Here is a 22,994-nt window from a genome sequence, read left to right on the forward strand (position 1 = left end):
GTCACTAAAGAGTCAGGATGCCTGACTTCAGGTCCTGTGGCGGCCAGGACAGACCCAGTCCCTGCATCCGTCCCCTGCATCTCCTCCCACCGCCCATCTGGAGGCTATGGGTTAAGTGAGTAAATACACAGATCAGAACTTGACAGCCTGGCCTTGTACACGCCAATCAATCAATCAATAAACAAGAAAATGTCCAAATATAAGGGGGTCAGAGGCCAACTGTTAAAGGAAGAATTGGAGGAGAGTAGATGCCTGTAGTATCCAGCCACTTGGCAGGAAGGGGCATGGCAAACACAGCCAAGAGAAAAAAAACTGCATGTGCACACATGCACACAACGGACTCACATGTGCGTGCATATCACAGCCTGCCAAAATGCATCCCACTTCCGAACACATGCTAACTGTCTGCATATCCAAAACAAAAGTAAAGTTTGAACAGTGAGCTACAGTTTATATGAAGGGAAATCCAACAATGTAGGCTGTTAGCATGCGCCTCATGAGGAGGACTAACATCTGTGAGAAAAACCGCAGAATGTCCAGAGAATGAAGCTACCCAAAAGCTAAGACTGGGAGCAGTCAGTGCTGTTAATAACCAAAAGCTGCAGCCGCAGCCCACGCCGGTCCCCACCCCGGTCCCCACCCCGCCGAAGGCGCCTGGTTTTGCCTTAGCGTGAATGCTGGGGCAGATTGATGAGCTGGTGTCACGGTGGAACTCGGTGCGGTGCGTCAAGAGTGGCTGGTGTCTGCACTGACTTGCCTCTCCAGTGTCTAGGGTACTGAAGAACATCTGTAACGCAGCCACTGGATGCAGGCACCACGCTGTATTCTTCCTCACAGCACTGCCTTGAGAGCAGGTGGCTGGTGGAAGGGACTAGAACACACCCCATGAGTCCATACGATTGCACATTTCACTCACACAGCCACCAAAGTGTTTGCAAAGAAAGTACTTTTAAGATCTTTTATATTTTTAATTATGTTTATATGGGTGTGCCTGCGGAAGGGTACAAGTGAGTGCAGGTACACAATGAGGCCAGAAGAGGGCGCCAGAGCGCCTGAAGCTAGAGTTACACAGACTGGGAAGTGAACTCAGGTCTTCCGCAAGAGCAGGGCTAGACCTCAACCACTGAGCTCTCTGCCCAGGCATCAGGAGTATTTTTTAAGTGTTGATATTGGCCAAGCTGAAAGAGCTAAGGAAGGATTTACAGTGCAGCAGCCACTGAGTTTCTCTTTCTGGAATATTCACGCAGTAGCAAAGGCAGAAGGAAACACTCAAGACTCGGGTCTCTGCGTCCCAGTGACTCACGTGTTTTGTGGCTTTAGCTTTGCTCCTCTTGTGACGTGCTATTGATATTTTTATAGACTGAGTCTGATCGAGTAGGAGCTATCTTTAATAAACAGACAGAGATGGTCTCACAGTTCTTGTCTCTGACTCCTGCAGGAAGCCAAGGGATGCCCGGGATGCCAGGGCTTAAGGGTCAGCCAGGCTTTCCAGGACCTTCGGGACAGCCAGGACTATCTGGACCTCCAGGACAACATGGATTCCCAGGAGCCCCTGGCCGAGAGGGGCCCTTGGGGCTGCCAGGCTCCCCCGGCCTTGGAGGTAAGACTCCAGCACCCCAGAAACACGTGGAGTTCTCCCTGGTGCTAACAACCAACCAAACATGGCCCTTTCCTGGAGATTCATCAGACTGTGTTCCAAGGATCCCCCAAGAGCTGTAAGGGGTTCCAAAAACAGGTCTTATCTTTTGTCAAAAAGAATTAAAGCATCCGGAGTGGGCAGCTCAACCTGGCCACCTGTTGTGTATGTTGAGGGCCTACGTGTGATTTCTTAGAGAAAACAGAAACTTGCACTGCAAAGGTTCAAACCCCCGCCCTCCGATGTGGAGAGGAGACGTTCAGTCAGAGTGCCGGGGAATCCCGGTGGTCGGGGTAAAGACGGCCAAAGGGCACTGACAGACAATGGTGAGCGGCTAGACCAGGGGCGGTTAGCTCCCCCAGGGGCGGTTAGCTCCCCCAGGGGCGGCTAGCTCCCCCAGGGCACTCAGCACAAAGCTGACGCAAGACATTTGCATCTCATGGACCAGCAAATGTTTCCTAAAGTTTGTTTGGTTTTTTTGTTGTTGTTTGTTGTTGTTGTTGTTGTTGCTGTTGTTATGATTTTATGAGACATGCTCTAACCACATTGCCCAGGCTGGTCTCAAACTTCTGGACTCAAGCAATTCTCCTGCCTCAGCCTCCCAAATGCTGAGACTGTAGGTGTAAGCAGCCACTGGATCTGGCTCCCTCATTTTTTGTTTTGCTCATTAAGAACTTTTTTTTCCCCTTTAACATACAAAGGTGCCATACACTGACAAGTGAGAACGTTCTTAGTGGACTGTTTATTCCTAAACTTGGAAAAAATCTATGGTTTGCCACAGTTGGGCAGTCATTTTCCAGAGGCCCCCGCCGTCTCTGTAGGCAATCGACTGTGCACACGGATCCTCTTTCGAACCAGGCTTTTCCTGGGGCCCTGGTCTCAGGGGTCCCGATATGTGGCTTTGTCTGTACCCGAAACTGCTGCCTGGACCCCAGTGGAACCAGCTCTCCTGCGTGCCATGCTGGTACCCGGGTGTGCAAAGTGACAAGTGCTGAGGAGGAGGTCAGGCCTTCTGCCAACATGTCCCCAGAGGCTTACCAGCTCCTCGTGCCACACATGGCCTACAAAGATCCAGGAGACAAAATACAAAGAAAGGCCCGGCCCTAAATGAGCCACGCTTTACTAGATAGATGGTCTCACTCGTGAACAAGCTTGTGTTTGGTCAGGGTAAGGCAGGCAGAGGCTGGAGCGGGGCGTGCTGCACATTTCAGAGGCCAAGGGGTCATGCAAACAGGAAGAGCCTGGCACTGAGAAGGAGGCGGGTGCCAGGAGAGTGGAAGCAGGGTACATAAGAAACAGGGCAACCAGAACGGACGCACAAGCGCCCAAGGGCTGGGCTGAGAGCTTATTTGAAGGAGAGGGGCGGTGTCCTGCACAAGGAGATTGGGCAGAGGGTAGAAGGTGATGAATACCGAGCTGGGGGCCGCTGGAGCTTTGAAAGAGACAAAGGTAGTAAGGGGGGGGGGATTTAAAGGCCACCAACTTCTTGCTATGAGGGAACCTGGGCAGTAGCGGGTGTAAGGGGACCATGGTAGTTCTCCAGAGTCAGGACTGAGCCAGGGACTCAGGAAGGAGCAGGGCCCACCAAGCATCAGCCGGCCTCTCAGCTAAAAACGGCTCTTGGCCTGGGTCACCGTGCCCGTCAAAGCTGGCGGTGTCCTGCTGCCCTCCGTGCCTCTAGCATGGGTCCCTGTTCATGGAGACAAGGAACTATTCCTGGGGAGAGCCACACTGGACCCTCCCTCCGTGGTCGGCCCCCAGCTTTGTCATGGTGACCTCTCTGGGAAGTCTCTCCCTGCCGGACTCACAGGCCATATTTTAAGCTCACCTCTGTCAGGACAGTTTTCTGTTTTCCTCCAAGGAAATTTACCTTTCATTTTGCTTCTCTCTCTCTGATAGGTTTGCCTGGAGACAGGGGTGAGCCCGGTGAGCCTGGAGTCCCTGGCCCTGTGGGCATGAAAGGCCTGTCTGGGGACAGAGGTGATGCCGGCATGTCAGGCGAGCGTGGTCATCCCGGAAGCCCTGGCTTTAAAGGGATGGCGGGGATGCCTGGCCTCCCTGGGCAAAAAGGTAAATGTCAAGGCAGCCAAGGACTTCCTCGGGTGGGGCTGTGAGGTGGGTCCCACTCTGACTCAAGCAGCTATCCCAGGGGCCCCCACAGCTGGCTGGAGGCTGACCTCACACACCTGCAGGCCTGAAGCCACAGGAACCTAGGAGATTCTCGATGCTGCTTAATGTCCTCAGCATGCCAGTTTGTCACCTGATCTAGAAAGGTGGTTTTTCCCTCAGGGTTTTCAACTCAAGGAAGGTTCTAGACAGAACCTGCTGGAAACAGGGTCAGATCCTGGGCTGATGGTGGTTTTTATCGAACACCTGACCCCTGGAATTGAATTCATCACACACACTGAAACAATTGCAAGTGATCCTTCCTGGGTGGAAATTGCTGGAAGTACCTTGGTGACCTCCCCACAGCCCTGGGCATCTGCCCAGACCGGGGTCACTTTTGTCTGTGGGACCCATTCGAAATCCTCATGGGACCTTCTCCTGTGCCACCTTCACACTGTCATCCTCCTGACTTCCACTGGCTCTTATCTGCAGACAGCTGCCCCTACATCCTCTGTGTGTACATGACTCCTAGAAAGTGGTTTTCCCAGAAATCCCTGCTCACTCAGGGCAAGGGTCTTAGCGGTCTCCGTGTGTGTGGCAAGGCCGCAGTGTCAAGGATGCGGAGACTGAAATGTCCCAACACTCGGGCCCTACTAACCTTCTCCTCCTTCTTCCTCCAAAGGCGACCGGGGGTCACCAGGAATGGACGGCTTCCAGGGCATGCTGGGACTCAAGGGAAGACCAGGGTTCCCAGGAATCAAAGGAGAGGCTGGATTCTTTGGAGTGCCTGGTCTGAAGGGGCTGCCTGGAGAGCCGGGTGTTAAAGGTATGGCCTTGCTTAAGATCCAGAGGTCTCTGCGTTCGGCAATTAAGCTGGACTCGGCAGGGCACATATCTGACTATCACATTATCTCTCAGATGTAGAATGAATATATATACAGATACACATATATATGCCTGTGTGCGTGCGTGCGTGCGTGCATGCGTGCGTGTGTGTGTGTGTGTGTGTGTGTGTGATGAGAATACACGAAAGTCAGGAAGAGAAAGTGGACCAACAGGAGAGAGAAGAGGGAATAAGGAACTATGATCAACATGTGTCGTAGGTGTGGATGACAGTGTCCTGAGGAATCCTGTGGCTTCGTACAATTCCTGCTAATTAACAGGCAAATGAGCTGGGCTCAGCAGTGACACCTGTGACCCCGTCTGCCCAGGAGGTGCAGGCAAGAGGCTCGAAGTTCCAGGCCAGCCTGGAGAACTTAGGGAGACCCTGGCTCAAAAATAAAATGTCTTTAAAATAAACATGAAAAGGGGCTGCTGCTGAGGCTCCGGGGCAGAGCATGTGGCCCTTGGGTCCATCCCCAGAAGCAGGGGCACATGCAGGCAGAACACTGTATACATAACAAATAAATAAATGACAAGATGGTCACAAAAGCCCACTCCATCCTAATGGTCCCATAGCAAGTGTGGGGTGGTACCCAAGAGTGGAGAGGGGTGCGCTCTGAAAAGGGGACATGCGGCCAGGTGTGGTGGCACACACCTTTAATCCTAGCACTCAGGAGGCAGAAGCAGGTGGATCTCTATCTGTGAGTTCGAGGCCAGCCTGGTCTCACAGTGAATTCAAGGACAGCCAGGGCTACATAGTGAGACCCTGACTCAAGAAAGAAAAGGGGGTGTGCCTGTGGCAAAAGAGGGGACAGCACTCTAGACGGAAGGGAGCTACCCAGAAATTCTCCTTGGAAAAGATAATTGAAAACTTACCTCTGGGCAAAAGTTTCTATGCAAGTGTTGAGAGCAGCCTTATTGATAATAACCAGAAATGGAAGCAACCCAAACAGCCACCCACCCGCAGAGAAATAAAATGTGGCACAGACACAGGACAGAACATACAAGATCGGACAAGCAGCGAACCCTGGTTCCAGCTCCCATAGTTCCATGTGTGACTTGTCCAGGGTAAGCAGGCCTGTAGATAAAAGTAGATGAGCAGTTTCCGGGGCCTGGAGTTTGGGACAGGAGGATGACTGGTAATGATTACAGGGCTTAACCCTCTCGGAGGAAAGTGTCCTAAGGTTAGAGTTGGTGATGGCTGCCCAGCTGAACACACTAAAAACCGTTAAAACTCCACTCTGTGAAACACGACTTGTAGCCTGGTGTGGTGGTGCACACTCTCAATCCCAGCACTCGGGAGGCAGAGGCAGGGTCTCTGTGAGTTCAAGGCCAGCCCGGTCTACAGAGTGAGTTTCAGGACAGTCAGGGCTGTGCAGAGAAACCCTGCCTCAAAAAAACAAAAACAAAAACAAAACAAACAAACAAAAAAAAAAAAACCCAAACAGTGATTGTTGCCTGGTGTAGTGGCGCACACCTTTAATCCCAGCACTTGGGAGACAGAAGTAGGCTGATCTCTGTGAATTCAAGGCCAGCCTGGTCTACATAGGGAGTTCCAGGACAGCCAGGGCTGTTACACAAAGAAACCCTGTTTCAAAAAAACAAAAAGCTCAGTAGTGTGCTTGCCTAATGTGCATGAAAATCAGGGCTAAATCCCATGGGATGGGGGGGCTACCAAAAGAACTGGGTTTGTTTTTTCATTTTAGCATTTCTTTTTTTTTTGTTTGTTTTTTTGTTTTGTTTTGTTTTTCAAGACAGGGTTTCTCTGTGTAGCTTTGCGCCTTTCCTGGAACTCACTTGGTAGCCCAGGCTGGCCTGGAACTCACAGAGATCCGCCTGCCTCTGCCTCCCGAGTGCTGGGATTAAAGGCGTGCATTGAGATAGACTGTTAGTATGTTGCCTAGACTGGTCTTGAACTCCTGCGTTCAAACTCCCACCTCAGTCTCCCTATAACTGGAATGCCAGGGCCATCCCGCTGCACCTACCTAAAAGTTACAATTTTAACAGATTTTTAGCAAAGCAGTTCCTCCAAGATTTTAACCCAAACCTGTGTTTTTAGGTAAAATTTCACGCTAACTTAGATATTTCAGGACATAGAGCAAAAGTTGATGATTTAAAGTTAAATTAGGACTGGGCATGCTGGTAATCCCAGGGCGTGGGGAGATCTATGTTTAGTGAGCCCAAGGGCAACCTGGACTCTGTGGAACCTTATCTCAAACACAACAGAACAAAGGGCCAAGAATTAAAATTAAGTCAAAATGCAGTTGCCCCGTGCCCTGCCATCTCCCTCCCTCACTGTGGCTCCTGCAGCCTCCCGGGGGCTGCCCCCCTGGATGCCCATCCCCTTGCTCAACAGCCAGTTCAGTGTGTGATTCCCTCACCTTCGGGGTGTGGGGAGGTCTTGGGAAATGACAGAATTCTGTTTCCTTCCAGGAAACCGAGGGGACATGGGCCCCCCAGGACCACCTCCCATCATCCAGCCGGGGATGAAGGACATTAAAGGAGAGAAGGGGGATGAAGGGCCCATGGGCCTGAAAGGCTACCTTGGCGTGAAAGGTGAGGCGCGGCACAGCTGGGGGCCCAGCCTGGCACTCCCTGCCTTGACTCCGGAACAGCCCTGCCCTCTGCCAGGCTTCCTCGGTGCTCTAAGCCTCCCCACCCCTCAGCGTCTCCCCCACTTATACTTGGGGCTGTCCCTGACACCAGAGCCGAGCCCCTTTTCTGTGCTGTGGTTTGTAGCTCTGGACACTGGGAGATGGGTCTGGAGGGAAGTTGCCGGCATGGGGAGAAAAGGGTCCTGCCCTCACCAGGCCTCACTGCTCTTCCTGCAGGTGTCCAAGGAATGCCTGGGGTCCCTGGGCTGTCTGGGATCCCCGGGCTACCGGGGCGGCCCGGTTACATCAAAGGAGTCAAGGGCGACATCGGAGTCCCTGGCATACCAGGCTCGCCAGGGGAACAGGGGGTGATTGGCCCTCCTGGAATTACCGGATTCCCAGGATTCACGGGAAGCCGGGTGAGTGGGTGCCTCTGTCTGCTCGTCCTCTACGATCCGCTCCCCTCCACTGCTCTGGGATCGGGAGCAGCAAAGACTTTTCTAAAAGCCACCAGCCAATATAAGGACAAGGCTCCCTGTGCCTATCAGTGGCGGCCTGAGGACTCACCAGCCACCATTGCCCCTGTCCTGGGGTTTCAGTGCACGAAGCTTCAATATTGTTTCTGCTCGATTTTGTCTTAGGGTGAAAAGGGTGCTCCAGGAAGAGCAGGGTTTTTTGGCGAGACTGGCCCCACTGGGGACTTCGGTGAGTGTCACTGGGACAGTGGAAGAAGGGAGGCCAGAGCTTAGCTCCTGGTGGTGTGAGGTGCCATCAAGCCTGGGGGTGCTGCTGGGCATTTGGAGCCAGACTGCACAGTAGAAGGCCCGAAGCTAATTCCCTAGATCTCATCATCTTCTCTGCGTGTCACAGGTGATATCGGGGATACTGTGAACTTACCGGGAAGCCCGGGCCTGAAGGGGGAACGGGGAGTCACCGGAATTCCAGGTACACAAGTTATTTCGTTTCTTCAGTCACCCAGTCACCGACAGTCCAGAGCGTTGTCTCAGGGCCTGGCTGAGTGTTGCCCTAAGAGACTACAGTGAATGACTGAGGTCTTCCAAGCCACTGCATGAATGAGTCTGAATCATTTACTGAACTGGGGGGACAAACCCAAGAGCTCTCCCTCCATCGTCTCCTGGAAGTGACTGCAGCCAGAAGCAGCGCCCATGTCTGGGAGCAGCAGAGGCAACCACACGCCAGCAGGCGTCATCCATAGAAAGCACGCTCCCTCCACACGGCAAATCTCTGGTTCCAGGTCTCAAGGGATTCTTTGGAGAGAAAGGAGCGCAAGGTGAAGTTGGATTTCCCGGGATAACAGGCATCCCTGGAGGCCAGGGCTCTCCCGGACTCAAAGGACAGACAGGTGAGACTGTAGCCACAGCCTGCCCAGGGGTGTGGCCCCTTGGGACCTGCAGCAAGTGGCCAGCCATCTTTGCCATTTTTCCTCCACTGCAGTCACGTCCAGGAGACCGGCCTGTACATACGTCCCCCGTGCCTGGCTCTGTCTGGAGACCAGCAATACATAGGGATGCCATGTGGGCTATGGGACCGCTTAGTCATGGGGAATGCACAGGGCCAGTTAGGACCTCCTGGGAGCTTCCCCAGAGGCCTGCTGCACCTGCAAGGTCTCCTACATGTTCAGACTTACCTGCACATTTCCCCACAGGTTTTCCAGGGCTCACAGGGCTGCAAGGGCCACAGGGAGAGCCGGGACGGAGCGGAGTGCCCGGTGACAAGGGGGATTACGGCTGGCCCGGGGTGCCAGGCTTACCAGGTAAGGGAATCTCTTTCCAGGAAGACAAGACCACCAGCACTCGGGGCCAAGCTGCCAGGTTGCAAGGATAGGAATCTCTCTGTCGGTTGCTAACCTTGTGGGCCCCATGGGTAGACGTGGAGATACGTCAGGGGCTGACTATGGTCACAGGACACTCTGAGTACAGGTTTGCGGCTGTGGAATCCACTGGCCATAAGCCAGACACACTCCTCAGCAAAGAGTGGATATGCCCACAGAAAAGTGACCTGAAGCTTCCAGGGAGGCCTCTGGCCCTTCTTTAATCACTCTACACGGGATATAAGCAGATCAGAAGGACATACACAGTGTCCTCATGTCCTGTTACTGGCTGCCATGGGGCCATGTAAAAGGTTACAAGACCCTGACACTAAACCCTGGGCTCCCATGTCCACACCCAACCCCAGGGGCTATCTATGCTCTGTGTCTTTAGAAATGCTTAAACTCAGAAATCGAGAGAATGGAATTAACACCAGGCTCTCTGCTCCAAGCAAAGCTTCATGGGTATTTTTTCAATTACATTGTGTGCGTACACACACAACTGACTGGGAGCAGGGTGTGCCGGGGTGCATGTAGGGGAGGTGAGTTCTCTCCTTCCATGGAGGGACTGGACTTGGGTTAGGACCATGGAAGCAAGCAACCTTACCCCCTGAGCGGATCCCACTGGCCCAAGGTCAGCTTTTGTAAATCAGGTATATGCCATGGCAGGCATCCCAGAAACAGTGCCTCTTTGTCCCCTTCCAGCCCTAAACGTCCTAAAGTGTCTGGAAAATGTTTACACGTAGGCTCGTGGGTCACATGAGAGGGACAGTTTGCTTGTCAGATGAAGGTCAGTGCCGCTCACAGGCACAAAGGGACGTGTGTTAGAACTGTCCGGGGACCGCTCCCAGCCAGAGCCTCCCGGTGTCCTACATGGCATGACTAATGACAAGCCAATTCCCCACAGGTTTCCCAGGAATCCGAGGGATCAGCGGATTACACGGCCTGCCAGGCACCAAAGGCTTCCCCGGATCCCCAGGTATCCATGGTGATTTTATAAAAATCATCCCTGTCCAGGGGGAATTTCGTTGTTTTGGTTTTTGGTCTTTTGAGACAGGGTTTCTTTGTGTAATAGCCCTGGCTGTCCTGGACTCACTTTGTAAACCAGGCTGGACTCAAACTCACAGAGATCCGCCTGCCTCTGCCTCCCAAGAGCTGGGATTAAAGGTGTGGGCCACCACCACCTGGCAGGAAATTTTTAAAAATACATTTAAACAAGAGGGGGAAAAATCATCCTATAAGTGCTATTTGATCAAACTTTATAGATGTTTGCATGAGTAAATATTCGTCTACCTACAGGAAATACATGCACTCATGTTCCCATTAACAGTTGGGTTCCAGTTTCATTTGGCAAATGACAGTAATCCTGGTGAAGTTGTATCAGCCATAATAAGGCTGTGGCGGCCATGGTGAGGCTGTGGCAGCCATGGTGAGGCTGTGGCGGCCATGGTGAGGCTGTGGCAGCCATGGTGAGGCTGTGGCAGCCGTGGTGAGGCTATGGCAATTATTGTGTATTGTTCAGTTTGCTTTGAGCACCTGACATGTGAACAGGAAATATTTTAAATAAGGGCAAATTTTCAAAACCCAGTCAAGGCAGAGCATGAGAACAGCCACCAGAACCAGGAGACCTGAGGTGGGGTCCCCAAGCACGGCCAGCTACTGCCGTGATCTCAGACTCTCGGAAGGCCAAGGTCTTCTGTCCTTAGAGAGAAGGCTCTACCGTGCTCTCTGTGACATCCCTTCTGAGTCTCAGATTCCATGATGCTGAGACCAGAGCTAGAAGACATGGTGGTGACTGCCTGTTTCTCTACTTGACACTCTGAGGACTGTCACACCACACAAGACAGGCCACGTCCCCCGAGTGGATGGGGCTGGTGCCAACCGCTGCTCTTGGAATTCTGCCACAGGTGCTGACATCCATGGAGACCCAGGGTTCCCAGGCCCCACTGGAGACCGGGGTGACCGAGGAGAAGCCAACACACTTCCAGGCCCTGTGGGAGCTGCAGGGCAGAAAGGGGAGCGGGGAACCCCAGGTAAGCAGCTGTCTCCATGAGCAGCCCCTCACAGCATGTCCAAGGTCCTCTGAGGAGAATCCATGGGCACAAGTTCTTAGCTCATCTCCATTACGTTACTCTGTGGTCTAGCCTCTTTTCCCCCAATGCTGGCTCATTTTCCAGTCCCACTCAGTTGGTAGAGGACAAGCTCTCCCTTTTTCCTTGCCTGAGTCCCTGAATGGGGGACTGGCTATGGTCATGGACTCCAGCCTCCCATCCTCGTGGGCTCTAACAGCCATTCTCTCGAGGCAGTGTCTAAGGACCACGCTTTCTAGTGGGTTCTCGGGATTCATGGTGCCTGGTGGCTGAAAGGAGCTGGTGGGACAGTCGTATGCCTCTTCCTCCCCTGAAATGTCCCTTGTCCTAAGGACACCCATCTCAGCCTCTGTGACGCTTCCCCTAGAGAGAACAGCACGAGAGGAGAGCGGAATCCTTGAAAATGGACAGAGGGGACGAAACTGACTTTTGTTTTCCTCCTCAGGGGAGCGCGGCCCAGCCGGAAGCCCGGGACTTCAGGGTTTCCCTGGCATCTCTCCGCCATCCAACATATCCGGGCCACCTGGTGATGTAGGGGCACCAGGAATATTTGGCTTAGAAGGTAGGCAGCGGCTGAAATGGCCGACGGGTCCAGGGGAGGAGTTTTATCCCACACACTGTACGGACAGACAAAGGGATGGGTGCCACCACCAACCGTCCCCCACACCACACCGTCCCCATGACAGGACAAGCCCCTACCTGCCTGTGTGGCCTCAGAACTGCCCCCAGGTTTGATTCTTTCTCACCATTCAGTGTTTGCGTCTTTAATTGGCACTCACCAACCACATCTACCACGAACTAGCTAAGTATTTAAAAGAGGCGGAGCTGGGTGTGGTAGCACATGCCTGGAATCCCAGCACTTGGAGGAGGCAAGAACATCTGGAACGTAAGCAACTTCAGGCCAGCCTGAAAGACATAGTGAGACCATATATGAAAAATAAGCCAGGCGGTGGTGGCGCACGCCTTGAATCCCAGCACTCAGGAGGCAGAGCCAGGTGGATCTCTGTGAGTTCGAGGCCAGCCTGGGCTACAGAGTAAGATCCAGGACAGGCACCAAAACTACACAGAGAAACCCTGTCTCGGAAAACCAAAAAAATAAAAGAAAAGAAAGAAAGAAAAATAGGGGGGAGAGGAGATGGTGTAAAGATGAAGTTAACAGTTATTTGAACATCACTGTCCTATAGACATTATTTTAAAAGGCTGCCCAAGTGACCACTGATAAAAGATAAGAAAAATGCAGCTTATGCATTATGGTACGATAGCCAATCTCTAAAAGGATAGAATTTCTGACACACTCACTATGACGGGGATGGGGGTGGAATGCTCAGGGACGGTTCCCAGTCACAAAGGATAAATAGCACATGGCTCCATGTACAGAAGGTCCCTGGAGCTGTCAAACCCACAAGGCAGAGAGTAGATGGTTTCCTGGGTCAAGGAGAGTGTGGTTTAGGGAGGACGGAGTGGTTTAGGGAGGACGGAGCCCATCCAGGATGGTGAGCACCTCTGGGGTTGGAGTGTGATGTGGGAAAGCCTAAGATGTTCGCTTTAAAACTTTAAAATGGTAACTTTTATGTTACATGTTTTGTCGCTGTTTTGGTATTTTGGGGTTTTGTTTATTTGTTTAGTCCTGTTTTTAAAGAGATACTGTTGCTGTTGCCAGCTCTCCAGAAGCTGGCTTCCAGGGCAATGACTAGGCATAATGCCAGAATAGCAAGCAGCGTGTCCATGACAGGACTCCCTGCCCCATCTGTAACCTTCCCACACTGTGACTTCCGCCCTCAGGCTACCGAGGCCCTCCAGGCCCACCTGGGTCAGATGCACTCCCTGGCATCAAAGGCGACGAGGGGACCTCCGGAGCTGCAGGACTGCCTGGGGAGAAAGGATGGGTTGGAGACCCAGGGCCCCAGGGCCAGCCTGGTGTCGTTGGTCTTCCAGGGGAGAAAGGTAACGGTGTCCGTTTGAAGGGACCAGTGCTGCGGGCCGGGGACTGCAGATCCTGTTCCATGCATTGGTCCTGACCGGCCTGTCTTCACTGCAGGGCCTAGGGGTGAGCAAGGATTCATGGGCAACCCTGGACCCTCTGGGAACGTGGGTGACAGGGGCCCCAAAGGACCCAAAGGAGACCAAGGATTCCCAGGTGAGTGGTGCCTGTGGGGTGCCTGTGGGGTGGAATGTGCCCCATTCTCTAGCGGGTGAGGTCAAGAGCGGCGGGGTCCCCTGTTCCCAGCACTCATGGCTGCTCTTTACCCTGCAGGCGCTCCTGGCTCCATGGGATCTCCAGGCATTCCAGGCATCCCCCAGAAGATCGCCACCCAGCCTGGGACCATGGGTCCCCAGGGCAGGAGAGGCCTTCCCGGTGCACAGGGAGAGATGGGACCTCAGGGCCCTCCAGGAGATCCAGGTAGGGCTCTGCGCAGGGCCCCTGTGCCCCCCCACCCCACGCCAAGAAAAGGTCCCCATCCCTTGCTCTGTACCCACCTCTGCCCTCTTTGGCTTGACACACGTTGCTGAGCACAGGAACAGTCACTTACTTGATGTTTTACAGGGTTCCGTGGGGCTCCAGGCAAGGCTGGGCCCCAGGGCAGAGGAGGTGTGTCTGCTGTTCCGGGGTTCCGGGGAGACCAAGGGCCCATGGGACAGCAGGGCCCAGTCGGCCAGGAAGGTACGTGATTGGGTGGCTGATGGGACAGAAGTTCTGCGGAGGGTGGGGACACCTTCACCAGTCTACAGGTGAGGAACAGACAGGGTGCCTTGCGGAGCTGAGACAAAAGCTTCCAAACCCAGCAGTAGTCACAACCCAAGCATGTCCTGGGTGCTGCAAGGACCTGCGTTATTTCTTAAAAGTATTGGTATATGGGCCAGAAGTAACAGCAATGTCTATGCTCCTCCCTCCCGCCCCCCCCTCCAAAAAAAAAGATCTGTTTAAATCAACCCAAGCTTGGTCTCAGTGGCAGCGGCACTATGCTGAAACAAAACCCAGGGGTGTCACCAGTGTCAGTCAAAAGACAGGGGCCACCAAGGAGTGCCCTGTGGTGGCAGGTGTGGGCGGCCATGGAGGCTCCTGTCCGGTAGCAGGGGCACGTCGGAGTTAGTCCTAGACAGGAAGCCGCGATGGAAAGGGAGTCCTAAGAAAGCAGGCATACAGCTGGGGGCTGGTGGCGCACGCCTTTAATCCCAGCACTCGGGAGGCAGAGCCAGGCGGATCTCTGTGAGTTCAAGGCCAGCCTGGGCTACAGAGTGAGTTCTAGGAAAAGGCACAAAGCTACACAGAGAAACCCTGTCTCGAAAAAACAAAAACAAAACAAAACAAGAAAGCAGGCATAGAGGATGTGCCTCAGGGAGACTGGTGGGTGACAGGGCCCAGCGACTGCCAGACGAGATGCGCTCGGCCTCCTGGGTAAGAGCCAAGGCCCTCACTCAGCAGCAGTTACAGCAGGTGGGCGTCCCTCTTCCCGAAGAGTGTTCTACCCTGAATGAACACGCTCGCTTGCCCTCCTGGGCTGCTGCTCTGAGAAGTGGCCATCCTGGGAGGGACAGGTCTCGTTGCAGGGGTGGGGGCAGCGGGCACAGACGGTCCCCTGAGGCCTCTCAGCCCAAGGCGCCCCAGCTCTGCTGTGCACCCGGTCTCCCTGGAGGAGTGTGCCTGTGGCCACTGTCTTTTCTGTTCATGTCTGGTGCCATCATTATTGTCCTGTTGGCTTCCCGAGCTGATGTAGGTGTATCTTTCCTGAGGCTTTTGGTCTAGAAAGCCTAAATAAACCCCAAGCTTTGGGGAGGAAGAGGAGCAGACATCCTATAAACGAACTGGGATACTGTCCTCTGCCCTGGTGCCCTAGGGGCCCACAGGCATTGAACAGTGGCCACTTTCTCTCGGGTCCTAGGGGAGCCAGGCCGTCCAGGGAGCCCAGGCCTTCCAGGGATGCCAGGCCGCAGTGTTAGCATCGGCTACCTCCTGGTGAAACACAGCCAGACGGACCAGGAGCCCATGTGTCCTGTGGGCATGAACAAGCTCTGGAGTGGGTACAGCCTGCTGTACTTCGAGGGCCAGGAGAAAGCCCACAACCAGGACTTAGGTAGGTGCTGCCGTCACGCCCCACCTCTGTTCCCCGGCTTGACGGTGGTCACTGTGAGTGTGTGAGCCCCCGAGATGAGCTTCTCCCAGCCACATGGCCCGCCACCTTCTCCAGGCGTAGCTGAGGCTGAGATGGCCATGGAGACTGAAGTCTTACCACACCCTCAGTCTCAGGACCCTCACACAGGGCCTTTTAATTCGACATAGCGTCCATGCCTCACCAGTAGCTCTAGCCAAGTACCGCACTCACTGCTGGAGAATTGCTTCACAATTCTCTTGCTTTTTACCCCATACCTAGAACATAAGTTGGAGACAGACCAGGGACATGAGGGGATGGACTTTAAATCAATCCTTCCACTCAGATGCTCACAAAAAATAAATAAATAAAAAGAGGCATGCGCACGTGTGTGCCTTTAACGGGCGCAAGTTTAAAATACACAAAACACACGAGATCAAAGTGGGTGGGTGTGTCGGCCAAAGCGCACGTGGAAGGCTGGCGTGTTCTGTGTCAGTGTTGGTGACACCAGGGCCATCGGCTCCTGGAAGTGTACCAGCTGGACTCTAGCAATGTGGACATTCCCGTTCGGGGCTCCTTCCCCATGGTAAGCTTTACAACGCGATAGAGAAAGACAAACAAGATACCACCCAAACTAGCAGCAGGAACAGGGGCTTACATAAGGGCAGGGCTCAAACCCTGCTGATTCGCTGAGGGCTGAGGGCGGACCCTGTCTGCCTGAAAGCTTTGCAGTGTGAAAAGTAACACCTGCCGAGCTGGAGAGAGCCTTGGCCAGAGTCCGAGGCTGGTTTTGCACCTAGTGGCGGCAGGACTAGAGACATTCTCGTGTGCTCCTCACGCAGGGCTGGCGGGCTCCTGCCTGGCTCGCTTCAGCACTATGCCTTTTCTGTACTGCAACCCGGGTGACGTCTGCTACTACGCGAGCCGCAATGACAAGTCCTACTGGCTGTCCACCACTGCCCCACTGCCCATGATGCCCGTGGCCGAGGAGGAAATCAAGCCCTACATCAGCCGCTGCTCTGTGTGTGAGGCTCCAGCTGTGGCCATTGCCGTCCACAGCCAAGATGTCACGATACCCCACTGCCCAACCGGGTGGCGGAGCTTGTGGATCGGCTATTCCTTCCTCATGGTACGTGGTGCTTTTCCGTCCTCTGAGCATGGGGCCAGGTGGAACTTCCCCCGTCTCCACCCTAGCTGGGACGCAGGAGAGACGCATGCGTTTGGAAGAATAAATCAGGGCTGTGGATCTGAGCTCAGGGGGTAAAGTTTGGATCCTCAGCACGTGTGTAAATGCCAGTCAGGTGGAGCATGCCTGTAACCTCAGTGCTGGGAGACAGACAGTTGGATCCTAGGCACTCTCTTGCCAGCCAGACTAGCCAAAAGGTGCCAGATTCAAGGAGACACCTCCTTCTCAAAAAATACAGTGGAAACCAATCAAAAAACACCCAATTTAAACCTGTGACCTCCATTTAAGCACACACACGCACACACACATTATATGGGGCAATTGCTCAAGTTGTGAGTCATACAAAACCTGGAACAGGAGTTGAGGACCATAATTCAGCTTGATGCGGGCTGACTGAGCCATGTGCCGGGTAAGGAAGGGACTTTCTTTGCCCAGTGTGAGGATTAATTTGCTACCAGACATTTGCACGCAATGTCTGTCTTAGCATCCTGGTTTGCAGGGTTAACAGAAGAATTCCATCAACGTGCTGAGACCCTTGTACCGAGTCTTTCTGGAACGCAGGACACCCTCCCTACACAGCACACACTGACTGTTTGGTCTTATGCCTCCACCAACCCCGTGGGAAGCTCTTGCACTCAGGGCCCCACCTTGGCTGGGCCTGTGGTGTTCACTCACATGTTAATTTTCTTTGTTTTGATTTAGTGTGGCTCTTCCAAAAGAGTCCCACTGTAGGCCAACCTATCCTTGAATTCTTTTTTTTTTTTTAAGATTTATTTATTATGTATACAACACGTATGACTGCAGGACAGAAGAGGGCACCAGATCTCATTATAGATGGTTGGGAGCCACCATGTGGTTCCTGGGAATTGAACTCAGGACCTCTGGAAGAGCAGTCAGTGCTCTTAACCACTGAGCTGTCTCTCCAGCCCTATCCTTGAATTCTTAATAATCCTCCTGCTTCAGCTTACAAACATGAGCTACCAGTCCCTGACTATTAGAGGTTTTTGGGTTTTTTTCCCATCTACTTGGGCATTTTGAATGGATGATTGATTGCCTTTTCCTTTTCCTTTTTTTTTTTTTTTTTTTTTTTTTTTTTTTTTGGTTTTTCGAGACAGGGTTTCTCTGTGTAGCTTTGCGCCTTTCCTGGAACTCGCTTTGGAGACCAGGCTGGCCTCGAACTCACAGAGATCCGCCTGCCTCTGCCTCCCGAGTGCTAGGATTAAAGGCGTGCGCCACCACCGCCCGGCGCCTTTTACATTTTGTTTAACCAAAATGTAGTCAGCCAGATCTGCAGATTGTACCTATTTCCTGCTTGCATCTTTCACTAAACAACCAGCCATGGGTGCTATGGTTCATGCCATGTCTGCACCTGCAACACTTCCTCCAGCATCAGGGCAACTCTGTGCATTAGGCCCAGTCCCCCAGCATTGCTGGGCACCCTGACGGCAGAGCACTGTCTCCGGGGTCTGTGTTGACAGGGATTCCTGTTATTGACTTAATGAACCAACATGAGTGGAGGATGTGGCTTGGTTGGTAGAGCACTTGACTGGCACGCACCAAGTCCTCGGTTTTATCTCCAGCACCGAATAGGCTGGGCCTGGGAGCCGCTACCTGTAAGCCTCACACTCAGGAATGGGGGCAGGAGGAGCAAGAACTCAAGGTCACCCTCTGCGGGCCAGCCTGGGCCACATGAGAGCCCGTTAAAAACTAGGAGCGGTGGTGCGTGCCCCCCACCCGAGCTCCTTGGGACACTAAGGGAGGGGCACTCATTTGATTCCAGGGCTAGGGCAACATAAGGAGTTTCTGCCTTTTAAGTGTGTAAATAACACACTCAGCAGAGGTATTTCCAGCTCGTGGCCCCTAACACACTCCACCTTCTGCTCTCTGCACAGCACACGGCGGCTGGGGACGAAGGTGGCGGCCAGTCACTGGTGTCCCCCGGGAGCTGTCTGGAGGACTTCCGTGCCACGCCTTTCATCGAGTGTAACGGAGGCCGCGGGACCTGCCACTACTTCGCTAACAAGTACAGCTTCTGGCTGACCACAATCCCCGAGCAGAACTTCCAGGGCACGCCGTCGGCCGACACACTCAAGGCCGGCCTCATCCGCACCCACATTAGCCGCTGCCAAGTGTGCATGAAGAACCTGTAAGCCATCCACCCTGCCCGACACCGCCGCCGGCAGCCGCGTGGGAAGGCCTCTTTGGTGCTCATTCTTTCGTATTTGTTGTATTTGTGTTTGAGACGGTGTCTCACTTTTCATCCCTGCCTAGCCTGGAACTATGTATCCCAGGCTGGCCTCCAACTCGTGGCAAACCTACTGCCTCAGCTTCCCCAGTGCTGGGATGACGGGCATGTGCCACCACACCCAGCTTGGTGCTTACTCTTAACTTATTACCTCAGATGCTGACCCCAAAGTTGATCTTAGTATTTTCTTTCCAAAGAAAAGCCACCAAAACAGCTCTGCACCGGCACTCACACCAATTGCCTGGCAGCAAGTGGGCACTGGTTCCTCCAGGCTCTACCACCCGTGGGTCTCAGCCCTGCTAACATGGGAGCAGCCCACGGACCCCCTCACCGTGTAGGACATGGGCATCGTGCCACCAGGGGTAGCCGCCAACAACTGTCTGTGTGTCTCTGGGCTCCCACTGAGTGCAGGTGGCTCCCCTTCCTTCTCCCATTCCTAGAATGAGGCAGATTCTGTAGGACAGCCAAGGGGGGCCGGCCAATGATGGCTGAGGCTCACTGCCGCCTGTTTCCTTGGCGGAGGGGATGGCAGTACTATTTTCTACCAAATCCACAGCTGCTACCTCCCAAGTCCCCACAAGATGGCATCTGCCCTTTTAAGACCCTGACAGTGGCACGTGGCTCTGGCTCCAGCCAGACCGACAGGGAGGGAGAGGTCTCGCCAGCCTTCACCAGCATCTGCAGGAAGGTACACTTAGCAAGCCATTCACAGTGGTGCCCCCAAACCTGTGACACCTTAAACACCCCCCCACCTCGTTCCTGCAGCAAGCGTTCTATACCTTTCCTGTGTAATACCACAAATAAAGATATTCTAAGTATTTGACTGACCACTTTATGAGCGCGTGTGCGTGTGTGTGTGTGTGTGTGTGTGTGTGTGTGTGTGTGTGTGTGTGAGAGAGAGAGAGAGAGAGAGAGAGAGAGAGAGAGAGAGAGAGAGAGAAAGGGGCAGGTGCTCATGTGTATAAAAGCCAGAGTACACCCTAGGAATCATTCCCCAGGTGCCACCCACCCTCCTTTTTTTACACAGGATCTCTCACTGGTCTGGAATTTTGCCTATTAGGCTGGCCCACCAGCAAACTCCAGAGATCCACCTGCCTTGGCATGCGCATGTCTCAGTGGGAACATGCTGCTGTTTTCTGTGTTTGGGCAGATTTGATCCTGTCTATATTGCATCACTCATTTCTCAAGAAATATTTTAAGAATCACTCACATGTTAGAGTGAGGAGGCTGGGCACCTCTCAAGTACATTTTCAAGGTCATTCACTAGTCCCCAAATGGCTTCCAACTGCACTTTCAGCATTTGAAAGGCACACTCCCCCCAGAACATAGCTCAGCCACTGATGGGTCTGGAATCTAGCTAGAATGTGGCCTTGGAGGAGATAAGCCACTGGGAACAGGCTTCAAGGTTTCAAAAGACTCATGGGATTCTTGGTCCTTTCTCTCTGTGGTCGTGGATCAAGATGTGAGCTCTTGGCTGTTCTTCCACACTACCATCATGGACTCTGACCCTCTGAAACAGTAAGCCAAATTAAATGCTCTCTTTTCTAAGTTGCCTTGGTGATGGTGTTTTATTATAGCAATAGGAAAGCAGCTAACATGGTGTCCTTTGGGAGGATGGACTGCAAGGGTAAGAGGCTCCATTGTGAAACCACACAGGGACATAGATCACCTGTCCTCCCTGGCTTCAAACATACCCTGACACCTGACACCTCCTGCAGATAGACTTTGCCAAATGCAGGATTGACCAGAAATGCTCTGTGTCCCTTGCAAGGCCAAAGTCCAAGAACACGGGATCAATGGGGTGGAGGCAGCTTGGTAGATTCGGGTACCATGGTGGCATTAACTAGTCCTAGCAATGCAGTGATTCCTACAGAGCCATGTTTCCCCTGAGGGACAGACCCGGACACCCTCTGTGGTGGGACATGGTCGTCCTTTTGCCTTGTGGTGGCTCAGTCCTCACTCTACACTTGGGGAGGTCCCTGAGCATCTCTAGGGCCTTTCATACTTCCCTTCTTCCAGGAGGAGCTCTACCAAGAGCGTCAACGAATGCAGTCACCCACATAGACTCCCAGGCCTCTGTGACTCCCCTCAGAAACAAACGGAGACATGAATCAAGAAATATGGGCTGCTGAACTGTCCTGGGCCAGGGGAGGGCCCCCTGTAGGACTGGAGAAACACTTGACATTCGTGAGACAGAAACAACTCCAGCCACCAGAGTGCAGCCTACACCCGCAGATCCATTGCATTCCCCAGCCACACCACATCCCCTTCAGTCTAAGGGGAGCAGGATGCCGGAGGGTTTGGCTTGGGACCACACCAGGCCCATTCCAGCTACCAACACACAGTGGCCGCAGAGGCCCTTTGCAATCTGTAAGCCTCCTCCGGTCCTCACCCGGGGACAAACAGGACTTCCTCTAGGGGCAGGACAGTGAGTTCCAGGTGCACCGAGCCACACAGAGCCACCTGCAGACATGTCGGGGACCTGAGGGGGAGCCTGGGCCCACAAACATCCGAGACAAGCATCAAGGGGCTTTTGTGTGTGCGCTGGTGTGCCCTGCACAATCTGCCTGGAGCTTTTGTGAGGCCCAGGAACACAAGGGGCTGCAGGCTGTGGAGGCTTGAAGAGCAAGGACACCAGCCACGGGCAGGAAGCACAGACCGGAAGTGTCACCGGGACCACCCTGCCTCTGCCCGGAGAGGGGACCCCAGGCCCAGCTAAGATCTCTGGGTCCCTGGGTCCCTCGGAGATCTGTGACCATCCCTTCACTGGTGGCTCTGCACAGTTGGGGACCGCTAGGAACAGGAACTGATGACATAGTGCTATTCTCCCTCCACTGTGGGAGACCCTCCCTCCCTCCCTCCCTCCCGAAAAAGCACCTACTGTAAGACTCCAGAGTGGGCAAAGTGGGAACCGGGCCCGGGTCTGAGACTTTCCTGTCAGTCTGCAGCTCTTCCTACACTAGGGAGACAGGGCAGACATGACAGCTATGCCTTTTAAGAAGCTGTCCCGGGACCTGAGGAAATGGGGGATCGAGTCAGGCAGCACCCAGAATTTGACATAGCTAACCCCAAACTTCCCTGACACCGTGGCCAAGCATGACTCCTTTTTTTTGGGGGGGGGGATCGAGACAGGGTTTCTCTGTGTAGCTTTGTGCCTTTCCTGGAACCCACTTTGTAGACCAGGCTGGCCTCGAACTCACAGAGATCCGCCTGACTCTGCCTCCCGAGTGCTGGGATTAAAGGCGTGTGCCACCGCCGCCGCCGCCCAGCAAGCCTGACTCCTTGAGGGCAGTGGGACACATCTAGAACTGTCCCTCTGTTTGAGGACACTAAGGGACCTGAGTGACATGTCCAACAACAGGCTTCTAATTCCCTGATGGCAGCCCAGGCTCCTGGCCACTGGGGCTACCACATCCAGATAAAGGCAAGAAGGGTGCTTGGGGGCGTGTGCTCAGACCACTTCCACAGCCTGCCACCACCCACACAGCCCACAAAGGCAGGTCACCCACTGAGAACCCACAGAACTGGTGGCTTCCCGGAGAAACTGAAGCCCCGTGGCCCCACAAATAGGACCCAAGGACCTGGTTCCCCATGGAAGGACCAAGGCTGATGTACAAAGTCCCCCCAGAAACACTGCGTACAACAGGGTGCTGGAGTGCGGTCCAAGACTTGACGTCATTTCCTTTTTCCTGAAAGGACGTCCCCGGGGAGTTGAGGGTGGGTATGTAGGCTGCCAAGCAGGCATTTGATGAACGAACTGTCCTTCACCCAGGCCACACAGGGCCAGCAGGGTTCTAGAGCAAGACCGTGAAAGGAGCCCATGGCTACTTTGACTTCTAACGTACCAAATCCAGGCAGCACACTCAAGTGGAACTGGCACTCTGTCCCTGAGTGCCAGCCCTGGCCAGGCCGCCATCCAAGGAAACAGCTGGGACTCAAGCCAGAGAATGCTGGGAAGGAAGGACCCTGGGAATTTACCTGCCCACCCAGGACCACAAATCATGTCATGTGACAACAGTTTCTCTCTCAAGTATCAAAGGATGACCCCAGGGCCTCTGAGTCACACACTTCCCAGATGTCACTGGCCAAGATACAACCCGAGGACAGGAAGTCCAACTTCTGCCCTACTGGGGTGCCTCAGCACCAAGCAAACTCACCCACTTTCAGTTTTTAACAAGCTGTTGTGAAACTGAAGGTGAGGACTCTGGGATCCGCTGGGGCAGGAGGAAGTCTCGGCCACGATCCCACGCTCAACGGCAGCCCTGTGTCTCCCCTAACAGATGCCAGCTTCGCAGGGGAGGCCCCTCAGGCCTGCAGCAGCCTGGCCAACCAAGACACA

At 53.8% G+C, this 22,994-nt stretch overlaps 1 protein-coding gene across 2 annotated transcripts in view; it reads left to right on the forward strand.

Annotated features, from left to right (window-relative positions):
- Col4a2 (collagen type IV alpha 2 chain) overlaps positions 1-19,473 on the forward strand; it is a 142,061-nt gene extending 122,588 nt beyond the window's left edge. For both annotated transcript variants that reach the window (XM_028872301.2, XM_028872300.2), the window contains exons 30-48: positions 1,439-1,600; positions 3,536-3,706; positions 4,425-4,568; positions 7,058-7,180; positions 7,456-7,637; positions 7,860-7,923; positions 8,089-8,163; positions 8,474-8,581; positions 8,885-8,992; positions 9,954-10,025; positions 10,954-11,079; positions 11,582-11,698; positions 12,919-13,080; positions 13,175-13,273; positions 13,391-13,537; positions 13,682-13,798; positions 15,018-15,209; positions 16,067-16,353; positions 18,303-19,473. In XM_028872301.2, coding sequence (XP_028728134.1) covers positions 1,439-1,600; positions 3,536-3,706; positions 4,425-4,568; positions 7,058-7,180; positions 7,456-7,637; positions 7,860-7,923; positions 8,089-8,163; positions 8,474-8,581; positions 8,885-8,992; positions 9,954-10,025; positions 10,954-11,079; positions 11,582-11,698; positions 12,919-13,080; positions 13,175-13,273; positions 13,391-13,537; positions 13,682-13,798; positions 15,018-15,209; positions 16,067-16,353; positions 18,303-18,560 — 2,714 coding nt within the window. In that variant the 3' untranslated portion in view covers positions 18,561-19,473. The remainder of the gene's footprint in view (positions 1-1,438; positions 1,601-3,535; positions 3,707-4,424; positions 4,569-7,057; positions 7,181-7,455; positions 7,638-7,859; positions 7,924-8,088; positions 8,164-8,473; positions 8,582-8,884; positions 8,993-9,953; positions 10,026-10,953; positions 11,080-11,581; positions 11,699-12,918; positions 13,081-13,174; positions 13,274-13,390; positions 13,538-13,681; positions 13,799-15,017; positions 15,210-16,066; positions 16,354-18,302) is intronic.
- Positions 19,474-22,994: the final 3,521 nt, after the last annotated feature.

The sequence above is a fragment of the Peromyscus leucopus genome, chromosome 17, assembly GCF_004664715.2.
Source record: "Peromyscus leucopus breed LL Stock chromosome 17, UCI_PerLeu_2.1, whole genome shotgun sequence".
Taxonomy (NCBI): domain Eukaryota; kingdom Metazoa; phylum Chordata; class Mammalia; order Rodentia; family Cricetidae; genus Peromyscus; species Peromyscus leucopus.